The 19,037-nt window shown below is 58.2% G+C and overlaps 1 protein-coding gene across 4 annotated transcripts; it reads right to left on the bottom strand.

Moving 5' to 3' along the window:
- Positions 1–5,701: 5,701 nt before the first annotated feature.
- Positions 5,702–19,037, bottom strand: PIGQ (phosphatidylinositol glycan anchor biosynthesis class Q). 4 transcript variants are annotated; one of them, XM_072942299.1, is made up of 12 exons: positions 18,865–19,032; positions 15,193–15,891; positions 14,937–15,032; positions 13,232–13,363; positions 12,969–13,089; positions 11,399–11,525; positions 10,969–11,122; positions 10,737–10,848; positions 10,023–10,103; positions 9,438–9,552; positions 7,931–7,992; positions 5,702–7,106 (listed from the first exon to the last, which is right to left on the bottom strand). In XM_072942299.1, the coding sequence occupies exons 1-12, from the start codon at positions 18,999–19,001 to the stop codon at positions 6,954–6,956; spliced, it is 1,989 nt and encodes a 662-aa protein (XP_072798400.1). In that variant the 5' UTR covers positions 19,002–19,032; the 3' UTR covers positions 5,702–6,953. The 4 variants fall into 4 exon arrangements, with proteins under 4 accessions (XP_072798400.1, XP_072798401.1, XP_006204292.2 ...); XM_072942300.1 differs by lacking the exon at positions 10,023–10,103 and having other exon boundaries at positions 18,865–19,037; XM_006204230.4 differs by lacking the exon at positions 14,937–15,032 and having other exon boundaries at positions 18,865–19,030.

The raw sequence follows: 19,037 nt of genomic DNA, 5'->3' as shown, positions 1-19,037 counted from the left end.
CGCCCCCACCAATTCCCACACAGCCTCCAGTCTCCCCGCCCCGTCTTCACGCTGTCGCCATTGGCCCCTCGACTCCCACTTTCCTGTAGAAAGCCACTGGTCCACAGGCACGTCCATCCGCACTACTACCGCCCCTGCCGTTTCCCGTAGAGCATCCCAAAGTCACCGGCAACCCTACTCACTGACCCCGCAACTCTTCAGCCCTCGCCTGCCCCCTCCCCTTCTCCATTGGCCACTGCTGGCCAATCTCCCAGAGCCACTGGACTGCCTACACGTCGATCACAGCCCTCTAAGCCCGCCCCGCTCGCCCAGAGCTTCCCGCCCCCTTCCTTATACGCTCACCAATCAGGAGCTTAGAACTCCAAGTTGTTTGCATACGCCCCCTTCCTTCCCGCGGACGGAGCAGGATGGTGGCTGTCCCCGAGGTGAGGTGACGCGGCTAGACCTGGGAGGACTAAACCCTCTAGCAAGCTGCAGCCGCAGAGACCCCGGAGAGAACGCGCGGCCCCACCGAACTGCGCCCTCGGAAACAGCCCTCTCCACAGCGGGGGCGTGGTGGAAGGACGACGGCCAATCGGCCCTCGGGGCTGCCGGGGAGGCGGAACTTCCGGCCTCGGTCTTGCGGGCGGGGCCGAGGTGGGTGCAGGGGTCTGTGAGGTGAGGCAGGGACCTGCGAGGGGGAACTGAGTGGGTTAGGGCGTAGGGAGCAGGGATTCAAGGCGGGGGGTGGGGGGAAGTCAAGTGAGTCAGGGTTACGGTGAGGGGCGCAGGGGGCGGCAAGGTGAGGCGCAGGTACTGGCGGGGGCGCGGAGTCCTCGGCGGGGCGGCTCTGCCAGGGCCCATCGCGTCTGCCCCTTGCCCTGGGCAAGGCCCACAGGTGACAGCGCGGCTCCAAAGGCCCGACGCTGCAGAACGTTGGGGTCAGCGGACTGGTTGCCCTCCATCCCCAGAGACGACGGCAGCACCGGCTCTGAACCGCCTATCGGGGAAGAGTCGGGGTCAGGCCAGGTGGGGAACCTAGGATGGGCCGGGAAGAGGGGCAGGGCGTGGGGCTCTGAGGCTTGACCAGGGGGGCCAACAGCAGGAAGTGACTTTGGGGTTGTTTACCGAATGGATGGGTTACGAAAAGCGTGTGAACACGTGTAAAAATACAGTTTTACTATGCAAAATGGAAAGTGAAGCAAAATAATACTCTTCACTTATTGGCAACATCGCTTGGGGGCCAAGATGTGGGGAATAGCCCACTGGGAGGGAGGTTGGACAGCCTAATTATTCCATATATCATTTAGCCTAAAGAAGTTCTCAGAAATTAGCTCAGAGAATGTCACTATTGCGTTATAGTTAGGGTGAAACTAGTGAAACCACCTAGAGCCCCCATAGGGTCCCATTAAATCAACCAGGGTCATGCAGCCCCTACAGTGAACAAGGTAAGGTGCAGACAACACTGACCTGGGAAGACAAAAGTGCAAATTACCATACAGTATATCCAGTGTAATTTTAACGATTATGCTTTTGAAAACCTAATAAATCAATTCATTCGAGATTTATGTATAAAGAACATAATGTGTGCATAGGATAAAATCTGGAAGGATGCTCACCAAAATAGACAGCATCGTTTCCTTTGGGGTTGGAGATGGAGGGTGACTTTCTCCTCACTGATAAAATTTTTCAGGAGAATATAGTCACATATGACATGTAGCTAACAATTGGTAACTCAAAAAGTTCAGCATAAAAGTACCAAAGAACACAGCAATGCTCCTTGAGAAATGAAAATAAACGTTTACACAAAAACTTGTGCATGAATGTTCACAGCTGCATTATTCACAATAGGCGAAAGGTGGAAACAAGCTAAACATCCATCAACAGATCAATGAAGAAACAAAATGTGGTCTATCCACATAATGGATATTCATCCATAAAAAAGAATAAAGTATAGATATGTGCTACATTCCATTTATATGAAACATCCAGAATAGGCAAACCCGAAGACAGTAGACTAGTGGTTGCCAGGGTATGGGGGTTGGGGGAAATGGTGAGTGACTGCTTAATGGATATGGTGTTTCTTTTTGGGATGATGAAATGTTCTAAAACTGGTGATGGTCATACTACCTGGTGAAGGTATTGAAAATCACTGAATTTGGGGAGGGGTGCATAGCTCAGTGGTAGAGTGCATGCTTAGCATGCACGAGGTCCTGGGTTCAATTGCCAGTACTTCTATTTAAATAAATAAATGTCATTGAATTGTATGCTTGAAATGGGTAAGCTTTATAATACATAAAATACACCTGTAAAATAATGAAGCTGTTAGAAATAAACAATCAAAGGAGTGAGTTGTCAAAGCTGAGCCAAGCCTAGCTCTTACCAGACAAGGCGCTGAGGGTGCCTGCTAGGGACAGGCCACATGTGATTTGGGGCTCCCTAAGAAGCAGATCTGTGCAAAGGGAACCAGCATGTCATCACAGCGGCTAGACTCTGGGCTGCACTGAGGACAGCCTGACTAGCACATTGTCAGTCAAGCAGGCAAGGAACAGGCAGCAGGGACTCTCTCCCAAGGGGTCACTGAGCCCGGTGGTGTCTCCAGCAGTAGGTGACCTTCAAAGAGAGCAGACCTCTGTATGGGGGCCGTAACACCAAGTGACCACCCCCCACAAGCTGCCGCCAACCCCTTCTGGGGAGGCTTCCTAAGGAGCTGGTCCTTCTTTTGGGTGGGCAGCACCTGGTGAGCAAGCACCTGGGCTTTTCTCATGTGCCTTTACAAAGAAACTCTCCTGGTGGCCTCCTGGCCCTCTGGGACACTCAAGGGCAGAGGCTGGCTAGGGATGGGCAGGGCCACTTGGCTCACTCGTAATCCCAGTACTCGTAATACCCTGAGTACTGGGTTATAGCAGATGCAGCTCCCAACATTTACAAAAAGGGCACAGCCACCCGCATCACACAGCGTTTACACAAACAACAGCCAGTGGGCAGTCTTGTGAGCCCTCAGCCCGTGGAAGCAGGGAGTCGAGCCCCCACAGGGGCCAGAACTGAGCACCCATCACCTGCCACCCCCAAACCTGGCTTCACCTAACTCCCTGCTCTGAAGTCACTGAGGGACAGGACAGGAAGCACTGTGGGGCTGATGTTTCCTTCTTGGTTTCTGAGTCTGCCCAGAAAGAAGGGTAGGTGAGAAGCTGTCATCATTCTACTTTGCAGAGAACTTGGTCAAAAGTACCCTTTGTGCCTCAGGACTTCCCCTAGAAGGGGCTCTAGCAGCTGTAGGCTCTGCTGTCTGGTTCTCCATCACCCAGGACAGAGTGAGGCCAGCTGGGTCCTTCCCAGCACAACCTGTGCAGCAGGCAAGACCATCCCTGGTTTGTAGGCTGGGGACCTATATGTCCATGGGGGAACCTCAGGCCAAGGACAGAGCAGTCCAGGACAGCCCTCTGCTCACAAGTCCTGGGTCAGCCTTGCGAGGCGCCCAGGTGTTGGGTGGTCATGGGTAACCTTGGGCCCTCTAGAGGCCTGGGAAATGTCTGGTGAAGAGCCCCCTATGACGATCCCCCCTGCAGCTTCCTCACCCACTGGCTTTAGACAAGGATGGGGGCCAGGCCTCCAGACCCAGCGTCTGTCCAGGAAGGAACGAAGGAGTGGTCTGGGGTGTCTTTGCCCCTCCCCTCCAGGATACCCACTGCCCTCTGTGCTGTACCTCAAGCCCTCCTCTCTGAGAAGGTTCTGGTGATCACCCACTGGGGCAAACAGACCTTGGCCCTGGTGCTCTGGCAGCCCTCACACAAGTTTCAGCTTCTCGGCCCCCCAGCCCAGGCCTGCTGCCAAGGAGAGGCCCCAATGAAGTCCCACAGGTGGAGCAAGCCTGAAACCTGTGTGCACCGGCAAGAACCCATGGTGGATACGCAACCAGCGGGCCAAAGGGGGAAAGGGGACAAGATGGTCACATGGTCACAAATCACTTGTTAATTAAAAGGGAAAGTAGCTTTACAGAGAAACTGATGGATCAGGCTGATGTCACTGGGATGGACAGACATGGTGTTCCTCCCAGGGCAATGCCTTAGAAGGACACAGTGACATTTACCTGCTGTTCCGAAGAGCACAGGAGCTGAATCTCAAGAATCGTCAAAACGAACCCCATATAGGGACATGCTACCAAGTGACTGGCTGGACCTTCTAAGACCACAGGGGAGGCAGACGTGGGCACACTTGGGGTCAAAGGATCCTCCAGACTGGTGCCCAGGAGCACAGGAAGGTGCTGGGAACATTCAAGTGAGGTGGCCCCATCCATGTTATGTCCCTGGTTTTCCTCACTATGCTCTGGTTACATAGGTCAGTCCTTGGCCTTACAAGAGATACACTGGACATTTTAAGGGCACAATTAGGGGCAACTGATGATCAAATGGTTCAGAAATGTTAGACTGTGAGCATGAAAAAACAGCTGTGTCAAAATGTTAGCAACAGGGAATCTGGTGAAGGGTGTGAAGTACTATGTTAGCTGACTCTCTGAAATTACATCAAAGTAAATTTTCAAGCACAGGAGGGAGCTGGCAAGAATGGACTTCAACAGATCACCGTCCCTCTCTGAGGCCCTTCCCAGTGGGTGGCTGTGGGGGGAAACGTCCACTTCTCAGGGCAGCCTGAGGGTCAGCCTAGGAGAGGCTGCAGCTTGAGGTTCTGCCAAGTCAGTGAGGCAGGTGTGCTCAAGAGTCCTGGGTTGGGGATGAGAGCACAGATGAAGGCCATCCCTCAGCAGGGGCTGTATGGGTCCAGGGACGACAGACAGGACAGGAGCAGCCTGGGATGTGCAAGTGGCATCTCTTCGTGGCTGCCAGTGGCTAGAGTGACCAGTATTCCCTTGGCCAGCTCTGGTAGCAGGCTGGGGCTGGCCTTTGGGAGATGGGCAGGGAGCCCCACACCCGGCACAGATTGACAGCTGCCAGGCAAGGCCTGGGACATGGCCACCACTGCCTGGTGGGCTGGGCAGATCAGGGGAGAAAATTCAGTGGGAGGGGTGGCAGACCCCGTGTGCCATCTCCGAGTCTTGGCATTTGGTGACCGGGAAGGCGGCCCCAGAAATACAGGTGACAGAGGCTATTCTCAGCAGGTCTGGGTGTTAGTCTTGCCCTCCATGACTCGTGTGGGGCCCTCTGCTGACCCTTGGTGGAGATGCAGGCCTGGGAGTTGCTGAGTGACCTCTTTGGGCTCCAACCCCTCCCCTCCACAGCCTGGACAACAGGCAGAGGAAGCTACCTGAGGGTCCCTGGAGGCTGCAGGACAGGTAGAGTCCATCAGGTAGTGCCCCTACCCTGCAGGGAGTCCTTAGGGTTCAGGCAATGACATATTCATCAGAGACAGGAGTGGCTCACCACCACCACCACCCTGCTCCCAGACAGGCCTGCATCCCTGCCCTCGGCCCGGTCCTGGGAGCTCCCCGACACCAGGGCAAGGCCAAAAATGGAAAGGAAGTGGCCCTGGGTCCATCCACCCATGCCAGGACATCTTCAAGGGACCAGAGCCTACACATTCACCCACCTGACCTGCAAAGAGGCCTGCTTCAGGGGACAAGGTTCCCAATGTCCCCCAGCTTAGCATCAAACAGGAAATGGGCATAGTAGTCAGCTCAGGACAAACAGTGGAAGCCAGCTGTCCCACTGCCCCAAGAGAAGGGGTGCCTCCCTAGACCCACTGCCCACATGGTGATGGGAGGCAGAGGTGTACTCCAAACACGAGAGGCTTTATTGTCTCAGCAGAAAAAGGCAGAGCCAGGACCCCTCCCACCCAACACTGGGCTGGTGGGGACTCCCCCAGAAGCCCCCCCACTGTGGCCCATAGCCAAGGAGTGTGGGTGGCAGAAGTGGACAGCTCAGGCTGCCTGGGATGGACAGGGAGCACTGCCCTCCCCCACCCCACGTCCAACCCCAAGATGACACACTGAACGTGAAGCCATTCGCATCTCCATGCTTCCTCCCCCCGGGATTCTGGGCTTCAAAATCACACTTGATTCTGCCTGCAGTCAGCAAGCAGATGCAGCTTGAGTGCTAGGACCCCTCCCTGGGGGCTACAGAAGCATCTGCCCAGGAGCTGCCTGCTTCTGCGAGAAGTCAGTGAATGAAATGGAAGATTTGGCTCCGGTTCAGGGCAGGAACGGGGCAGCTGGGTGAGTAGTGCTCTGCTGCCAGCTCTGGGCACCCCATGTGGCCTGGTTTTACACACCCAAAGGCCTGTGGGCAGCTCCTCCTACAGAGTATCCTCTCCAGGAGCATCAAGTAAAGCCTGTGCAATTCAGGGCATGAGGGGCGCTGCCACTCAGCTTCCTGGAGGGCCCCTCCTGGCTCTCAGAGGCTGCTGGTTTCGGCTGGGGGTCAGCAGTGGTTTGGACCCCCTAGACTGGCTGGCTGTTGCTCCACTGAGACAGCTGGAAGGAACTGAGGATGCAGAAGGGTATCCTGCAGAAAACCGCTCAGGGAAGGAGATGCTTGGGGGCCAGAGTCTCAAGGACTGTTGAATGCACCCTAGGAAGGGTCCTTCTAACCCGTGACAGGGTCGGGCACCTGGGAGCAGCCGGAGAGGTCTGCCAGCTCACCCCACTGGGAACTGACCCAGTGGGTAGAGGCGGGGCTCAGTAAACCTCTGCTAGGGTCTGGTGTAGGGGTGGGGGCAGTCCTGGGAGGCTAGTGGGCATGGGCTAACAGTGCATCATAGCAGATCAGAAGGTGGGTCCCAAGGCAAACAAGCCAGTGCCAGAGTGGAGGCCAGCTGGCCTGGCTGGCCACTCCTGCATCCTCCAGTTCACCACTCCCACGACCTCAGAGTCAGGAGATGCGACAGGCAGGGCCCCAGCAGGGCCTGCAGAGGTCCCAGACAACTGGGGGCAGGGAAGGCAAAGAGCAGGGACGTGTGCTGCCCTGACAGTCAAAGCCACCCTGGCAGCTGGTAGTGCTGGGGTTTCTGGTGGCCTGGTTCCCTCAGTCCTGCTTGTCCCCTCTCTGCCTCCAAGGGTAGATGAGCTCCCCGAAGAACAGCTTACGGCACAGGGAACCCCAGGAGTGCTTGGGGTGGCAGCCACAGCTGGGGAGACGGTAGGTGTGCACCACACGACTGTAGGACAGGGGGTTTATCTGGAAGCACAAGGGCAGTGATCAGCCTGGACATGGCCCCCAACTCCCCAGGCCTCCAGTTCTCTAGGCCTGGCAGGCCCTCATGGGGGGTCCCTGGGCTGAACAACTGTGGGGCAGGCCCAGCTCCATGCCAGTCGTGCTCTCGCCTGTGATACACAGGGGTCAGGGGAGCAGCTGGGGAGGGAGGCTTGGGCATGCTCTGCTGTGACCATGCTGTGGGGAGGGATGGTGGGCCGGGCTGGCGGGGAGCCGACCCCTCCACTCCAGGCCTCACTTAGCTCTGAGGAGCCTCCTCAAGTGGGACTCAGAACACCCCTGAGAAAAGCACACAGGCTCTGGCTGCCTCAGCATCTGATCTTGCCCTGCAGGACAACTCCGCCTGCCTGGCCCCAACACTGGGATCTGGTGCCTCGCAACCGGCTCCCTCCCTCGGGACAGGCCCCAAGCTATTTAAGATAAGAGCCCAATAGAGTGTGCCTGGGTGTCCTGAGGCCTTCGCCAAACCTGTGCTATTCAGCCTGGAAGGAGAGCCTGTAGGGCCAAGGGCAGGAGCCCTGGGTGGCCAAGGGCATCTGGCACAGCACAGGGGACCCCTTGCACAAGCTCTGCTGGAGGAAGTTCCAGGCAGACCAGGTCATGCTGCCCAGAGGCCTTGTGGGTGGGGGAGCCTCAGTTCTGGTAGGTCTTCCTGCTAGCACCTTACCCTGGACCCATGTGGCCCCACCCACAGGGAGGCATAGAACGTGCCCCAGAATGTAGGTGGCATCGTGTCGGGTGGGGATTTGTCCCCAGAGAGCAGCATGAGGGGTGCATGGAGGCCTTACCTGCATCAGGAGGCGGAGGGGGCTGCCAGCCTCATGCTCCAGGACTCGGAACTTCACGCCGGCTGCAAGGAGAGCGAGGTCCCCGTAAGGGAACAGGGCGGTCCCCCAGGGTTCCCAGGGCCCTGCAGACAGTGACATCAGTCCTCCTGCTCTGAGTGGCACTTAGAGGGCTGCAGGCCACCTAGGCAGCCCCTCCTTTCCATCTGCCTCTTTGAGCTGGCTGCCTGGCCCTCGTCAGAGCCTCCTGCAGAACCTCACCAAAAGGCAAAAGTCAAGGGTCTGGGGCACCACCAGGCATCAGGGCACTAGCTGTGCTGCTTTCCGAGTGGGACACGGGTTTTCTCACAGAGCGGACAAGGCACTTGCTGGGTGGTGGGCGCCTCCTGACTCCTGTGTGCATGGCTGACTCAGGGACCCACCACGCCCCTGGCCTAAAGTTTAGGCTCCCGAGCTTGAGCCTGGGGATTCCCAAGGTGGAAGGTTCTTGAAAGGAGAAACAGGAACTAATTATCAGCTGATGAAGAGGCCCCAAGGCAAACTCAGTGGAGAGAAGAGGCAGCATCTGTGGCCTTTTATGACGTTAAAAGGACCCTGCTCTGGCCAAGAGCTGAGGGCTGGGAGAGGAAGGTGCCGGGTCCCAGGCTCTCCACCTGCCCCGCCCTGGCATTCTGAGGCGTAGAGGGGGCTGGGGGGCCAAGTCAGCCTGGGTAGCACTTTAGCAGGGTCCCTGGAGTGGGCCACCCAGGAGTCTGCTGAGAAAGTGGCTTGGACACCCAGCAGGCAGACTCCAGATCCAAAGCCCGTGGAACATGCACGTTCATGTCTTCTGGCACTGGACTGGCTGGGAGCAGCTGCCATGAGCTTCAGCCATGAGCCCCTAGTGCAGGGCCTCCTGGGTGTGCTGGTCACGTCGGGGGCCATCTGAACAGTTGCTAGACAGGCTGTGCCAAGAACTCCCCAAGTTCTCCAATATGTTCAAAGCCCCTGAACCAGATGGGCCAACACACATCTCTGTGACCAGTTGGGTTGGGCCTCCCTAGGCCTGCAGTGGGGATGGCCTCCCATTAGGGGCAGCTGGGATGGTGTGTGTTTATCCTGGTTGTGGTCTGTCCATCCAAGTGTCCTCCACCATGGCCCGTCCCCTCCAGGTTGAGGGGCACCAGCAGGCATACACAGCTCCATACAACCACATGGGACACGTCTTTTCTGAGCCACGTTCATGCACCACCTACCCTACTGCTGCAGACAGCCCTGAGAGCAAACATTCACGTTCATCACAGGAAAGGGAGAGAAAGAGAAAGGGCTGCCTCTGGACTCTGAACCTGAGTGGCATGGGGCCTCTCCCTCCAGCTCACAGCAGACAGCTGGCCCAGCGGACACCGCAGGACCAGGGGTCTCTGTCTTTCCTGCCCACCCCTGCCCACCCCACTTCCAGGAAGGAGTGGCACAGTTGGTGCTTCTGGAGGGCCCACAGGTGTACCCCTGCCCAGACAGCATGCAGACCTACCTGCGAGCCTGTAGGGCCGGCAGAGCCGGAGGCCGAGTGAGTAGAGTGGCAGGGAGTTGACAAGGTCCACAAGCAGATGGATCAGGCCCTGCACAGTGACCACCAGGAGCCGGAGCTGCAGCAGAGACAGCGTTCAGGGCCTCCAAGCTGGGACTGTGGCTAGGACCAGGCTAGCACGCCCTTGAGCAGAGCAGCCCCATGGGTCCCAAGAGGAGGGCATGGACCCAGCCCTGAACCTGAGGCCTGAGCACAGGAAGCCAGGAAGCAGCAGGCAGGAGCAGTCAGAGGAGATGGTGCTCCAACCCAGGGAAACATGCCACTGGCCCCTCGGCCTGGGCTACCTGGGTGCCATGTCCCTCTTGCTATCTGCACTCCCCCTCCCCTGCACCGGGTCCCATATGCGGGACACCAGCACCATGACCCACCCACTGTGGGTCCTGCCCTCTGTGCACCCAGCTTCGTGGCCCAGAGCAGTGGGTGGTGTCCACTCCAGGGCCCAGCACACACGGCCCAGGGTCCAGAACAGCCACACTCCACAGGGCCTGCAAGGGTGGACTACCCATGGCACGTTGGCCCTTGGCTCACCAGGGTGAATACCAGGTAGTACAGGGCCGTGGTGGGCAGGAGGAAGACCAGGATGGTGAAAAGCAAGGTCCCGATGAACAGCTGCCGAAGAAAAGGCACCAGCATCAGCATCAGCAGCTCTAGAGCCCCAGCCAGGCGGGCGACACTCCAGCAGCACTGGCCACTCCCCTGCTGCCCATCTCCCCACACCCATCTTGCAACCAAGCCAGCTTCCTGAGACAACCCAGGAAAGCCTGCTCATAACAGTTTTCTCCTGCACCAAGAGGGATGTGTCAGCCTGCCCTCCAGACTCAGTTACACGAGGGGAGACGGGGGCTGGACAGACAGGACCAGCTGACAGGGTGAGCAGCCATGTAGGCCAAAGACAGAGAGTGGTGAAAATTAGGCAGGAAGAAACATGCCCCCAAAGGGCAGCACTCATGGTCCCTGCATCAGGTCTGAGCAAGCTAAAGAGATGAGCCAGAGCCAGACTGGTGCCTGGTCACCTCTGGGGGTCACCTCTAGGGCCCTGTGCACGTATCACTTCTAGTGCCCGCTGCCCGGCAGCCCCTGGGAGCAGGGTCCATCTCCCACCAGGGGCAGGGCTCTGCACTGTCTGAGGGCCCGTGTCCCCAGGTCCTACAGAACAGGACTGTGGCTGCCCTTTGTGGTGCCCAAGCAGCTGCACCAGCCAGGCCTGTTCAAGGGCCAGTGGGACTGGGGCCAGGCCAGTACCTGGTCCAGGTCATAGGAGCAGGAGTCCACCCGCTGGCGCAGGACATTCCACTTCTTCCCTCGGAACAGGCGCCAGAGCGAGGACAGGCCATAGATCTTCAGGCAGTACAGCCTGCAGGACGCGGATATTGTCAGGGTAGGGGCTGGCGAACCCCACGCCCGCCCAGCCCCAGAAGCCTAGCTTGGAAGGCTACACGGGGCTGGCCTACAGGGGTAGGGGGCACACACCCACCTGGCACCGTAGACATAGAAGCAGTAGATGTGGAAAGTGAGGAGAGCAATGATGTCCGACAGGATGGATAGGGCGACTGTCAGGCCCAGGCAGGCCGAGAGGCCCACGTGCCACAGGATGCACTCAATGAAGGGGGACATGAGGTGGATGTAGCCTGGCAGGATGGGAGACAGCCTTGAAGGGTTGCCCAGGGAGTGCCTGGTTCCCCCAAGTCCTCACTGAGGCAGGGTGCCTGAGGCTTCAGGAAACTGAGTGGCCAGCACAGCAAAGCAATGCTCCACACACAGGATAATGGGGGCAGGAAGCAGAGCCTGATGGGACAGGGCCTGGCCCAGCCCCACTGACCCTCTCAGCCAGAGCTTGTGTCCCTGGAGCTGAGGTAGGGATCAGGGGCCGGGTGAAGCCTGCCCACCCGCCCACCAACACTCACCGATCCACAGGTGGATGTGGTATAGGAAGAAGCGGCCTAGCACCTGGTCCAGCGCCCGGTTCATCTTGAGCCCAGCAGGTGCGCCCATCAGCCACTGCAGCAGATGCTGGAGCTCCTCAGCCACATGCTGCAAGGACACAGGAGGGGCACACTGTCCATCAACTGATACCACCCCGCTTACCTGTCTGGATGACCCTGAGTGAGCGTGAGGGTGTCAAGCCCGTCAGGGGCCCAGGTAGCAGGTAGGAGGGCTGGAGGGTCCCCTAGAGGGAAGAACAATGTCAAGTGAGGGCCAGAGATAGCACAGGGACCCTCAAAAGCAAGCAGGGAAGTTGCCCACTGTCCTGGCCGCACCAGGAGGAAAAGCTGTGCCAGCTGCAGTGGGCAGGCCCCAGAGACCCCTGGCCTCATCACCCACACTGAGGCCACAGGAGCGACATCCTTGCCCCACAGCCTGCCACCTCCCTCTCACCCACAAAGCAGGCCTTTCCTAACCTGGGGTGAAGGCCTCTGCCGTGTCAGGAACAGTGAGAAGAAGAACAGAGTGTTCTGAATGTAGAGAGCTTATTTAATATTTAAAGGATAAGAGCTTGGCAGCAGGAAGAGGCTTTCATTTTTAAATTAAATATTTATACTTCTGAGCAATTTTGCAAAAGGCAAAGCTAGCCAAAAGGCAGAGTGTGGATGAGTGAAGCAGCCAACCCCCATCCCCAGCCCCTAGGCCCTCTCTCCTCCCTCCTCCCTCTTGGGCCAGTTCTCCCTGAGAAGCCATGGAACTCTCGGCCTGTAGGGCTCCTGCCCTGCAGGGTCCTGGCCTAGCCACACCTGTGGCTGGACGCTGACAATGGCAGGCAGAGGCTTAGCCCATAAAGACCACCTACCTAGGCCACAGCCATTCAACTACATCACAGGCCAGGAAGCTCCCACAGAGGTCTGGGAGTGGCCTGCAGGGCCTGCCCTAAGCAGGAAGACAAGCGCCCAACAGACGTGATAGGGCCTCTGAAGGAGGTAGATGGCAAAGGCTCAGAGCTAGCATGGAGGGACAGTGGGAGGATAACCATGGAAGGGAGAGGAGGGTGGGGCAGCACCTAGGCCCTGGGAATGGTGCACAGATCATGAAGGGCAAGTTCAGGAGCAGCTGCTGCCTCTGGCTCTCAGTGTGGGAACTGAAGAAGCAGTGCTGGGAGCAGGATGGGAGGCCAAGATCAACTACACAGACAGCCCTGAGCACAGGAAAGGACCCAGTGACATTGACTGTGCATAGAGCCCAGGCCAAAAATCAGCCACCCTGAAGAGCCAGGAGAGCAGAAAGATCATGTACGGTGGGGAGACAACGGGGACGCCATGACAGTGGACCTGGCAGGGAAAGCAGGGGCCAGGAGCTGAGATATGACCTGCTGGAGGGCCCAGGTCTGCACAGTCCCACGGATCCTGCGAGACACAGTGGCACCCATGGGACCTGCCTGGGGTCAGGGTTGAGCTGCTCTGGCTGACTGAGGGGCCTCTGCTGCCACCACCCCAGGAAAACAGGAGCTTGATTCCAGTCTGGGCTCCACTCCAACCAACTCACGTCAGCCACGGGGATGAGGGCATCAGCCAGCTGCCCGATGCGGTCCTTCCTGTGGAGCCAGGACAGCAGCACAAGGCCAAGGGCCACATCGAGGAGCACAGAGACAAGCATATTGGCCTTCCTGGAAGGAGGAGTCCAACAGGAGTGGGTGATGAGGGTGGCCTGGCCGGAAAGGATCAGAGGGGCAGGTGTGGAGCCGGAAAGGGCCTGGGGAAGGGACTGGGACCATGGCCCGGTGGGGGAGCCCAGGACAGGCCCAGCACCTCATCAGCTGGGTGGGGTTCTTGGCCTTTTGGGTACTGAAGACCAGTGTGAGCTGCTCCAGCCGGTGCCTGAGCTGCTCACATGTGGAGAGCTTGCTCCAGACGAAGGACAGTGGCCACAGCTTGAACATCCTGCAGAGGAGGGAGGAGAATGGACCTTCAGGTCCTCTGGGGTTTTGTTCGCCAGGGAGGGAGGGCCACCGAGGCTGTCGCCAACACTTCTCTACTGCAGGGAGGAAGGGCCAGGCCAGGCTCAGCCCAAGGCTTTGGTGGCCCCAAACACTAGGGGCCACACTCCTGAACTCAGCTGCCCAAGTGGGCAGCCCAGTGGGGATCACGGTCACTCAGACCTAACTCCAGGCACACCTAAAGCTGAGTGCCTGGAGGAGTGATGTTGTCAAGGGTCTCAGGTGACCTACTGCTATAGAGCTATACACCAAAACTCATCTCTCACAAGGCAAAGGAGGCCCCAGGACCCCTCACAGACCTATTCAGAAGTTGAGAAGTTCACAAGCAAAGATGAAGAAAGTGCCAAAAGGTAACTCAGCTGGGCCAGTGCCTAGCTTCCACTCAGAGCTGTGCCACTGGCAGGAGGGGCCCAAAGGATTCATGGGCATGTGCAGCCACCAAATGACCACACTCAGACCCTTGGAAGGAAGGTCTTGACTTTGGAAGGTTTAAAGGTTTCGTTTTCAACCAAGCAACTTGAAATCAATTCCAAGAGTGAAATGTGGTCAGCACAGCCCCTCCCTCCTCCATCCCAGTCCAGCGGAAGACAGCCCTGCACTGGCTGCAGAGGACCCTGTGCAGGGGTCTCCCCAGAGCTCAGATCAGCCCTTGGCAGCATCGCTGGGGCTTCACTCCTGCAGTGACAGCCATGATTCACGTTCACATCGCGGTGCTCTTATCCACCACTGATGACCATCTCCTGCTTAAGGGGCTCACTGGGACTTGGGACACATGAGCCATTCACAACCTTTCTTGCATCCTTTGAAATTAACAAAAGCAAAGTAGCTTTTTTCCCCCAAAGCTGCACCCAGGCTCATACATTCATTTTCATATGATTCATTCCAAGAGGGTCATGAAGATCCAAAACCCACTCTTCCTGTCAAGACACCCAGCAGTCCCCACTACCCAAGGTGTTGTCCACACACAGCTGCCGAGGTTTCTCTGCTGGGACAGGCCCAAGTGCTCCTGGAGCCTCTGGTAAGCAGGGAAGGCCAGCCCTGTATCTCAGAGCCTGAACCCGAGGATGTAGCACAGCTGCTCCCTACCAGGTGGTGCCACTGAGGAGGTGGCTTCTTATAGAGAGAGGGGTCCACAGCTCAGGCCCAGGGATTAACTTGCCAGAACTCCCTGGTGCTGCCCCAGGATTCTCCCGGGACCACAACAGCTTTTACACATCCTTTGACCAGGCCTGCAGCCAGGAGTGTTCTAGAGAGTCTAGAGAGCAGGCGAGGCTGGGAACCACCAGCCCAGACCCCCATTGGACCGTGAGTGGATGCTGCCCCCACAGCCTTCTTGGGCTGCCTCTCGTGTGAGTACCAGGGCCAGGAAACCAGGAGGGCCTGTGTGTCTGCAGGAGGACAAACAACTCCCCAGCAGGGCCAACAGTGGCCCTTGGGTGGCAACAACCAAGGTCTGTTCATCATTTAATTTTCCTTTCAGGGACCCAGGCTGTCAGAGGGTCCCCTCATACCCTTACCTGGTGGGTCGCATGAAACCGTGGAGGCTGCCATGAAGCCTGGCTCTGTCCTGGGCCTGAAAGGCAGCAAAACAGCAGCCACCACTGGGGCATATTCTGAGCTAGCGGGCACAGGGAGGGGATGGGAGCCAGGAACAGGGAGCAGCCATGAGCCTCAGAAGGGCCCACCTGGGCCCCCGTGACTGCTGTACACCAAGGAGTGGGCCTAGGCCTCAGGGGCCTGACTCCCTCCTGCCCTGGCCCCAGGGGCACCTACCGACAGGCACTGGCGGCGGAGACGAGTGACAGCAGGCAGGTCAGCAGCAGGCAGATAGGCCCCGCTGCCCACTTAGCCAGCTCCACAAGGATGCTGGCCTCCACGCCCTCTGACTGCCAATGGCTCAGCCGCACGGGGCCCTCATCGAACCAGTCACTTCGGAAGAGCGCCTCGCTTCGTGCCACTGTGTCAAAGACAGCAGCCAGGCCCACAGCGCTGGCCGTGGCATCCCCAGCCTGGCGGTCAGGTAGGGCTGCAGGCGGGTGCAGCTGAGATAGCAGCACCTTGCGCTGGTCGTAGAAAACAAGCATGACCTGGTCCTCGCCAGAGGTGGCTGGGCAGGTGGGCACCTGCCGGTGGGTGGCCTTGCAGCTCCAGAATTTGCTGCCCCTCTCCCGGCACAGCTGGAGCCAAGGCTCATGGGAGAAGATGGCACCCAGGCCCTCCAGGAAGTGACCCAGGCTCTCCTCGGGCTCCTGCCGGCGGTGGCACCAGGTGCCCAGTACAGCCACGCCCACCCGACTGGCCTGCTGCACTTGGGCCAGGAGCTCCTTGACTTGGATGGGGATGAAGGGAAAGTGCACCACGGCCAGAACCACGGCACTGCTCTGCTCCGGGACCCACCGTCCAACCAGGAGGCCGCTGTCCGCCGAGGCACAGCACGTGGGGAAGAAGGCCTTCAGCACCATGCTGGGAACGCTAGAAGAGAGGAGCGGGGCTCAGCTCAGAGCTGCTGCCGTTGCTGCTGTGGTGCCCCAATGACCCCAGGGTGGCTGGCAGTGCCAGGGCTGCAGGCCCTGGCTAATACATGACATGAATGGCCCTGACAAACACATCCACACAGCCACTGGGCCCATAGGTTGGGGCAATGCAGCTTTGGGTCTGGTCACAGGGCTGGTAGTGGGCCCAGGTATCCATCTCCAGTCCAGGCTGCTGTGAGCATAGGCCCAAGCTACCCCCCACCGTTACCCTGAGAGAGGTCAGTGCTTTCCCTCCCATCCCCAGAGACAAGCAGGTAGAACAGGTGAGGTCACATGACCTTCTCACCAGGGCGCACAGGGCTGAACACAAGGGAACTGATTACAGTTCATGTGCAGCACGTGAAAAAATGCACAATCTCATTAACAATTAAAGTAATGTAGATTAAAAATCTTACAAACCTTGATTAACTTACTAAGCTAGCAAGAATAAAGATAAAAATTGACACAAATTGCTGCTGAACTGAGGGAAATCGCATGCTGCTGACAGCTGTGGGCATTGTTGCAGGTGCCCCAGAAGGTGCCTGGGGACACGCCTGGTGCCCAAGTCCATCTGCTGCCCAGTCAGCCCCTGGGGAAGCCTCAGTGCTCAGCCAACAGGCCCAGCTCCATGGGGCTCCTGCCTCTGCCCTGACCCTGCAGCCTCCAGTGGTGCCCATCCTTCCCTGGGAGCCCCATCCTCTTGTCACAGCCAAACACTGCCTTCAGGACCTATTCCCCAGCCAGGAAGTGTTCTAGAAAGGGGGGTGGGAGTTCTCCAGCCCTGGAGAATGGATGAGGGGACGCCCGCCTTCCTGGCCTCCACTACCTTCACCTGACCCCTGAGCAGCAAGGACAGCCCCAAGTGGCTGTGACTCCTGAATTCTGTGTGACCCTGAGCCTTGCCCAGCCCCGGCTTCAGCCAGCTGTAGATGTGAACTCTCAGTAAGCACCCCATTTCCCACCTGAGCCCTCCCAGATGGGGCCTGATGGACAGCAGGTTTGCCTGGGTAGGGGTTTGCCTTGGGGCTGGCCCTTTCCCAGACACTGATGACCCCACTGCACCAGCACAAAGGGCAGAGCAGCTGCCCTGAGCAAAGACCCCTTCAAGTTGGAGCCACACCTGAGGAAAGGACACAGGTGAGGACAGGAGGACAGAGAGGGACACACGTGTTGGGGAGATGCAACTGGTACAGCTGCTTTCCTCCCCTGCAGGTGGTCCAGAGCGGGGCTGGAGGGGTGAGGCCTCTTCCACCTGTAGGTTCTGAGTAAAAAGGGTCCCTCTGAGTGAAGCAATAGCCAGACTCCCAAATGGCCCACCCCCCAGTGACCAGAAAGGGCAGGGAACATGGGTGTCGACAGGGGAAGTCCCTGTGGCCATCGGCAAGGGCATCAAGGGCCACCTTGTCTTCCTGACACTTCTGCAGGACCATTGTGAGAGGGACAGAGCGATTCTGTCAGGCTCCTGGAGCATCTGGCTTGGTGACCACTGTGGGGGATCAGCCAGCATGGTCCAAGTCTCTCAGCACCAGCCTGTCAGGACCACCAGCTCAGCCAAATGACAAGATCATACCCTGCTTGGGGACTCCTTTCACAGCAGCTAAGGAAAACTGCCAAAGCTACTGTCAGAAAAGAAACACAATTGGGCAAACAGTAATCAGATGCTCTGGGGGAAGCTGGTTACATGGCGGGTTCACTTTCAGAAAATTCATTGAGCTGTACATGTACGATCTGTGCACTTTCTTTGTGTGTCTTATGCTTCATCTTCAAAGTTGACCTTAAAAAAAAAAACAAAACCTCCTCATGTCTCGGGAAGCGTGGAGGGCAGAGGTTGGTGTTCCCAACCATGGGGTAGTGAGAGAGAATTCAAATCACAGGGCAAGTTCCCATTCCCACCCTGCACCTCAGCCTCTGGGAGTAGCCAACACAAAGAAGTCTGCTCTGATCAGACAGCCAGGAAAAGATGAAAGAGCAGGCAATCAATAGCAGAGGTACAGATGGGAGAAAGCAGGGCAGTAACTCGGTACCGTGTGCAGCTTTAAAGACTGTGATAAAAACAAGGGCGCAGGCCTGGGAATGCTGCCTCTGTTAAGAACGATGCCCAGTTCTCTGTGACCTGGCCCACTCCCAGATCAGTCAGGTAACGCAGTCTCTGGGACGCCCCTTGTCACAAAACCTGAACTCAACAGTCTACCTTAGGAAGTGGACAGCCTCCCATCCCTTGCATGAACTGATTCAGGGCAAAAGCCCAGTTATGACTGGCCAGGGACATTTCACTAAGACCCTCCTTTGTAGAGTCTCACCCTCACTGATCCTCAAGAGCTCACAGGAATTCGTTTTCACTCCATGTGTTTGTGTTTAAAAAACAACAAGCATTCAGTAAACAGTACTTTTCCCCTCTCGTTTCAGAATGGACATGAATCTAGGACTCTTTTTCCACAGTTACTGCAGTCAAGGACACTACTACTGTAAAGCGCTGACAGCCAGTTCCATTGACCCTGAATGCTCTTCGAAAGAGTGCACATCGGGACACAAGTTGGTTGGGCGCAGAAGAAACCAGCCAGGCCCTCTCCACCCCACAGGGCTGGGGTGCACCCCAGTGGGATGTACCCCGGCCAAGAGCACTCACGCGGCCCTGCCGCAAACCCGGGGGTGGGTGGGCGCGCTCCTGAAGCGGGTGGCGGGGCCTCACAGCCCTCCCGAGTCTCAGACCCGCCGTTCCCAGCGGCCAGCAGAGCCCCCATTTTACGGATGAGGAAACAGACTCTCCGAGAGGCAAGAAGCCTGCGCAGCTCCGAGAGGAGGCTCCGGAGACCCTTGGGCTCCTCAGCCTGCGCCTGGGACCACCGCAGCGGGAGTCGGAGCCCGTGGTCCGGCGGGGGCAGCTCCCCAAGGTCGCGCCTCATGGACGCCGGCCCGCCCCCCAAGTGCTCACCGGCTGCTCCCCGGGGCCGCGCCCTCGGGCGGCGGGGTCGAGATGAGGTTGGGGACCGCGTCGGGCGGGCGCGGGCGAACGGCGGCTCTCGCTGGCCCCAGCCCAGCCGCGGCTGTGCCGCGGGACACTAACCCCATTTCCGCCGGCTCCAGGCGTTGCCGCGTGACGGTCCT

This window comes from Vicugna pacos, chromosome 18 (genome assembly GCF_048564905.1).
Source record: "Vicugna pacos chromosome 18, VicPac4, whole genome shotgun sequence".
NCBI classification, from domain to species: domain Eukaryota; kingdom Metazoa; phylum Chordata; class Mammalia; order Artiodactyla; family Camelidae; genus Vicugna; species Vicugna pacos.
Note: the sequence above shows the minus strand (reverse complement) of the source record. Positions and strands in the feature narration are given on the sequence as shown.

Excerpts from the sequence above, each read along its gene's own strand:
- PIGQ (XM_072942299.1), bottom strand. The coding sequence starts at position 19,001 with ATGGGGTTAGTGTCCCGCGGCACAGCCGCGGCTGGGCTGGGGCCAGCG. Across the intron at positions 15,033-15,192 it reads TCCGCCGCCAGTGCCTGTCG|AATATGCCCCAGTGGTGGCT; the intron begins GTAGGTGCCCCT and ends CCGCTAGCTCAG. Across the intron at positions 7,993-9,437 it reads CCGGCCCTACAGGCTCGCAG|CCGGCGTGAAGTTCCGAGTC; the intron begins GTAGGTCTGCAT and ends CTCTCCTTGCAG.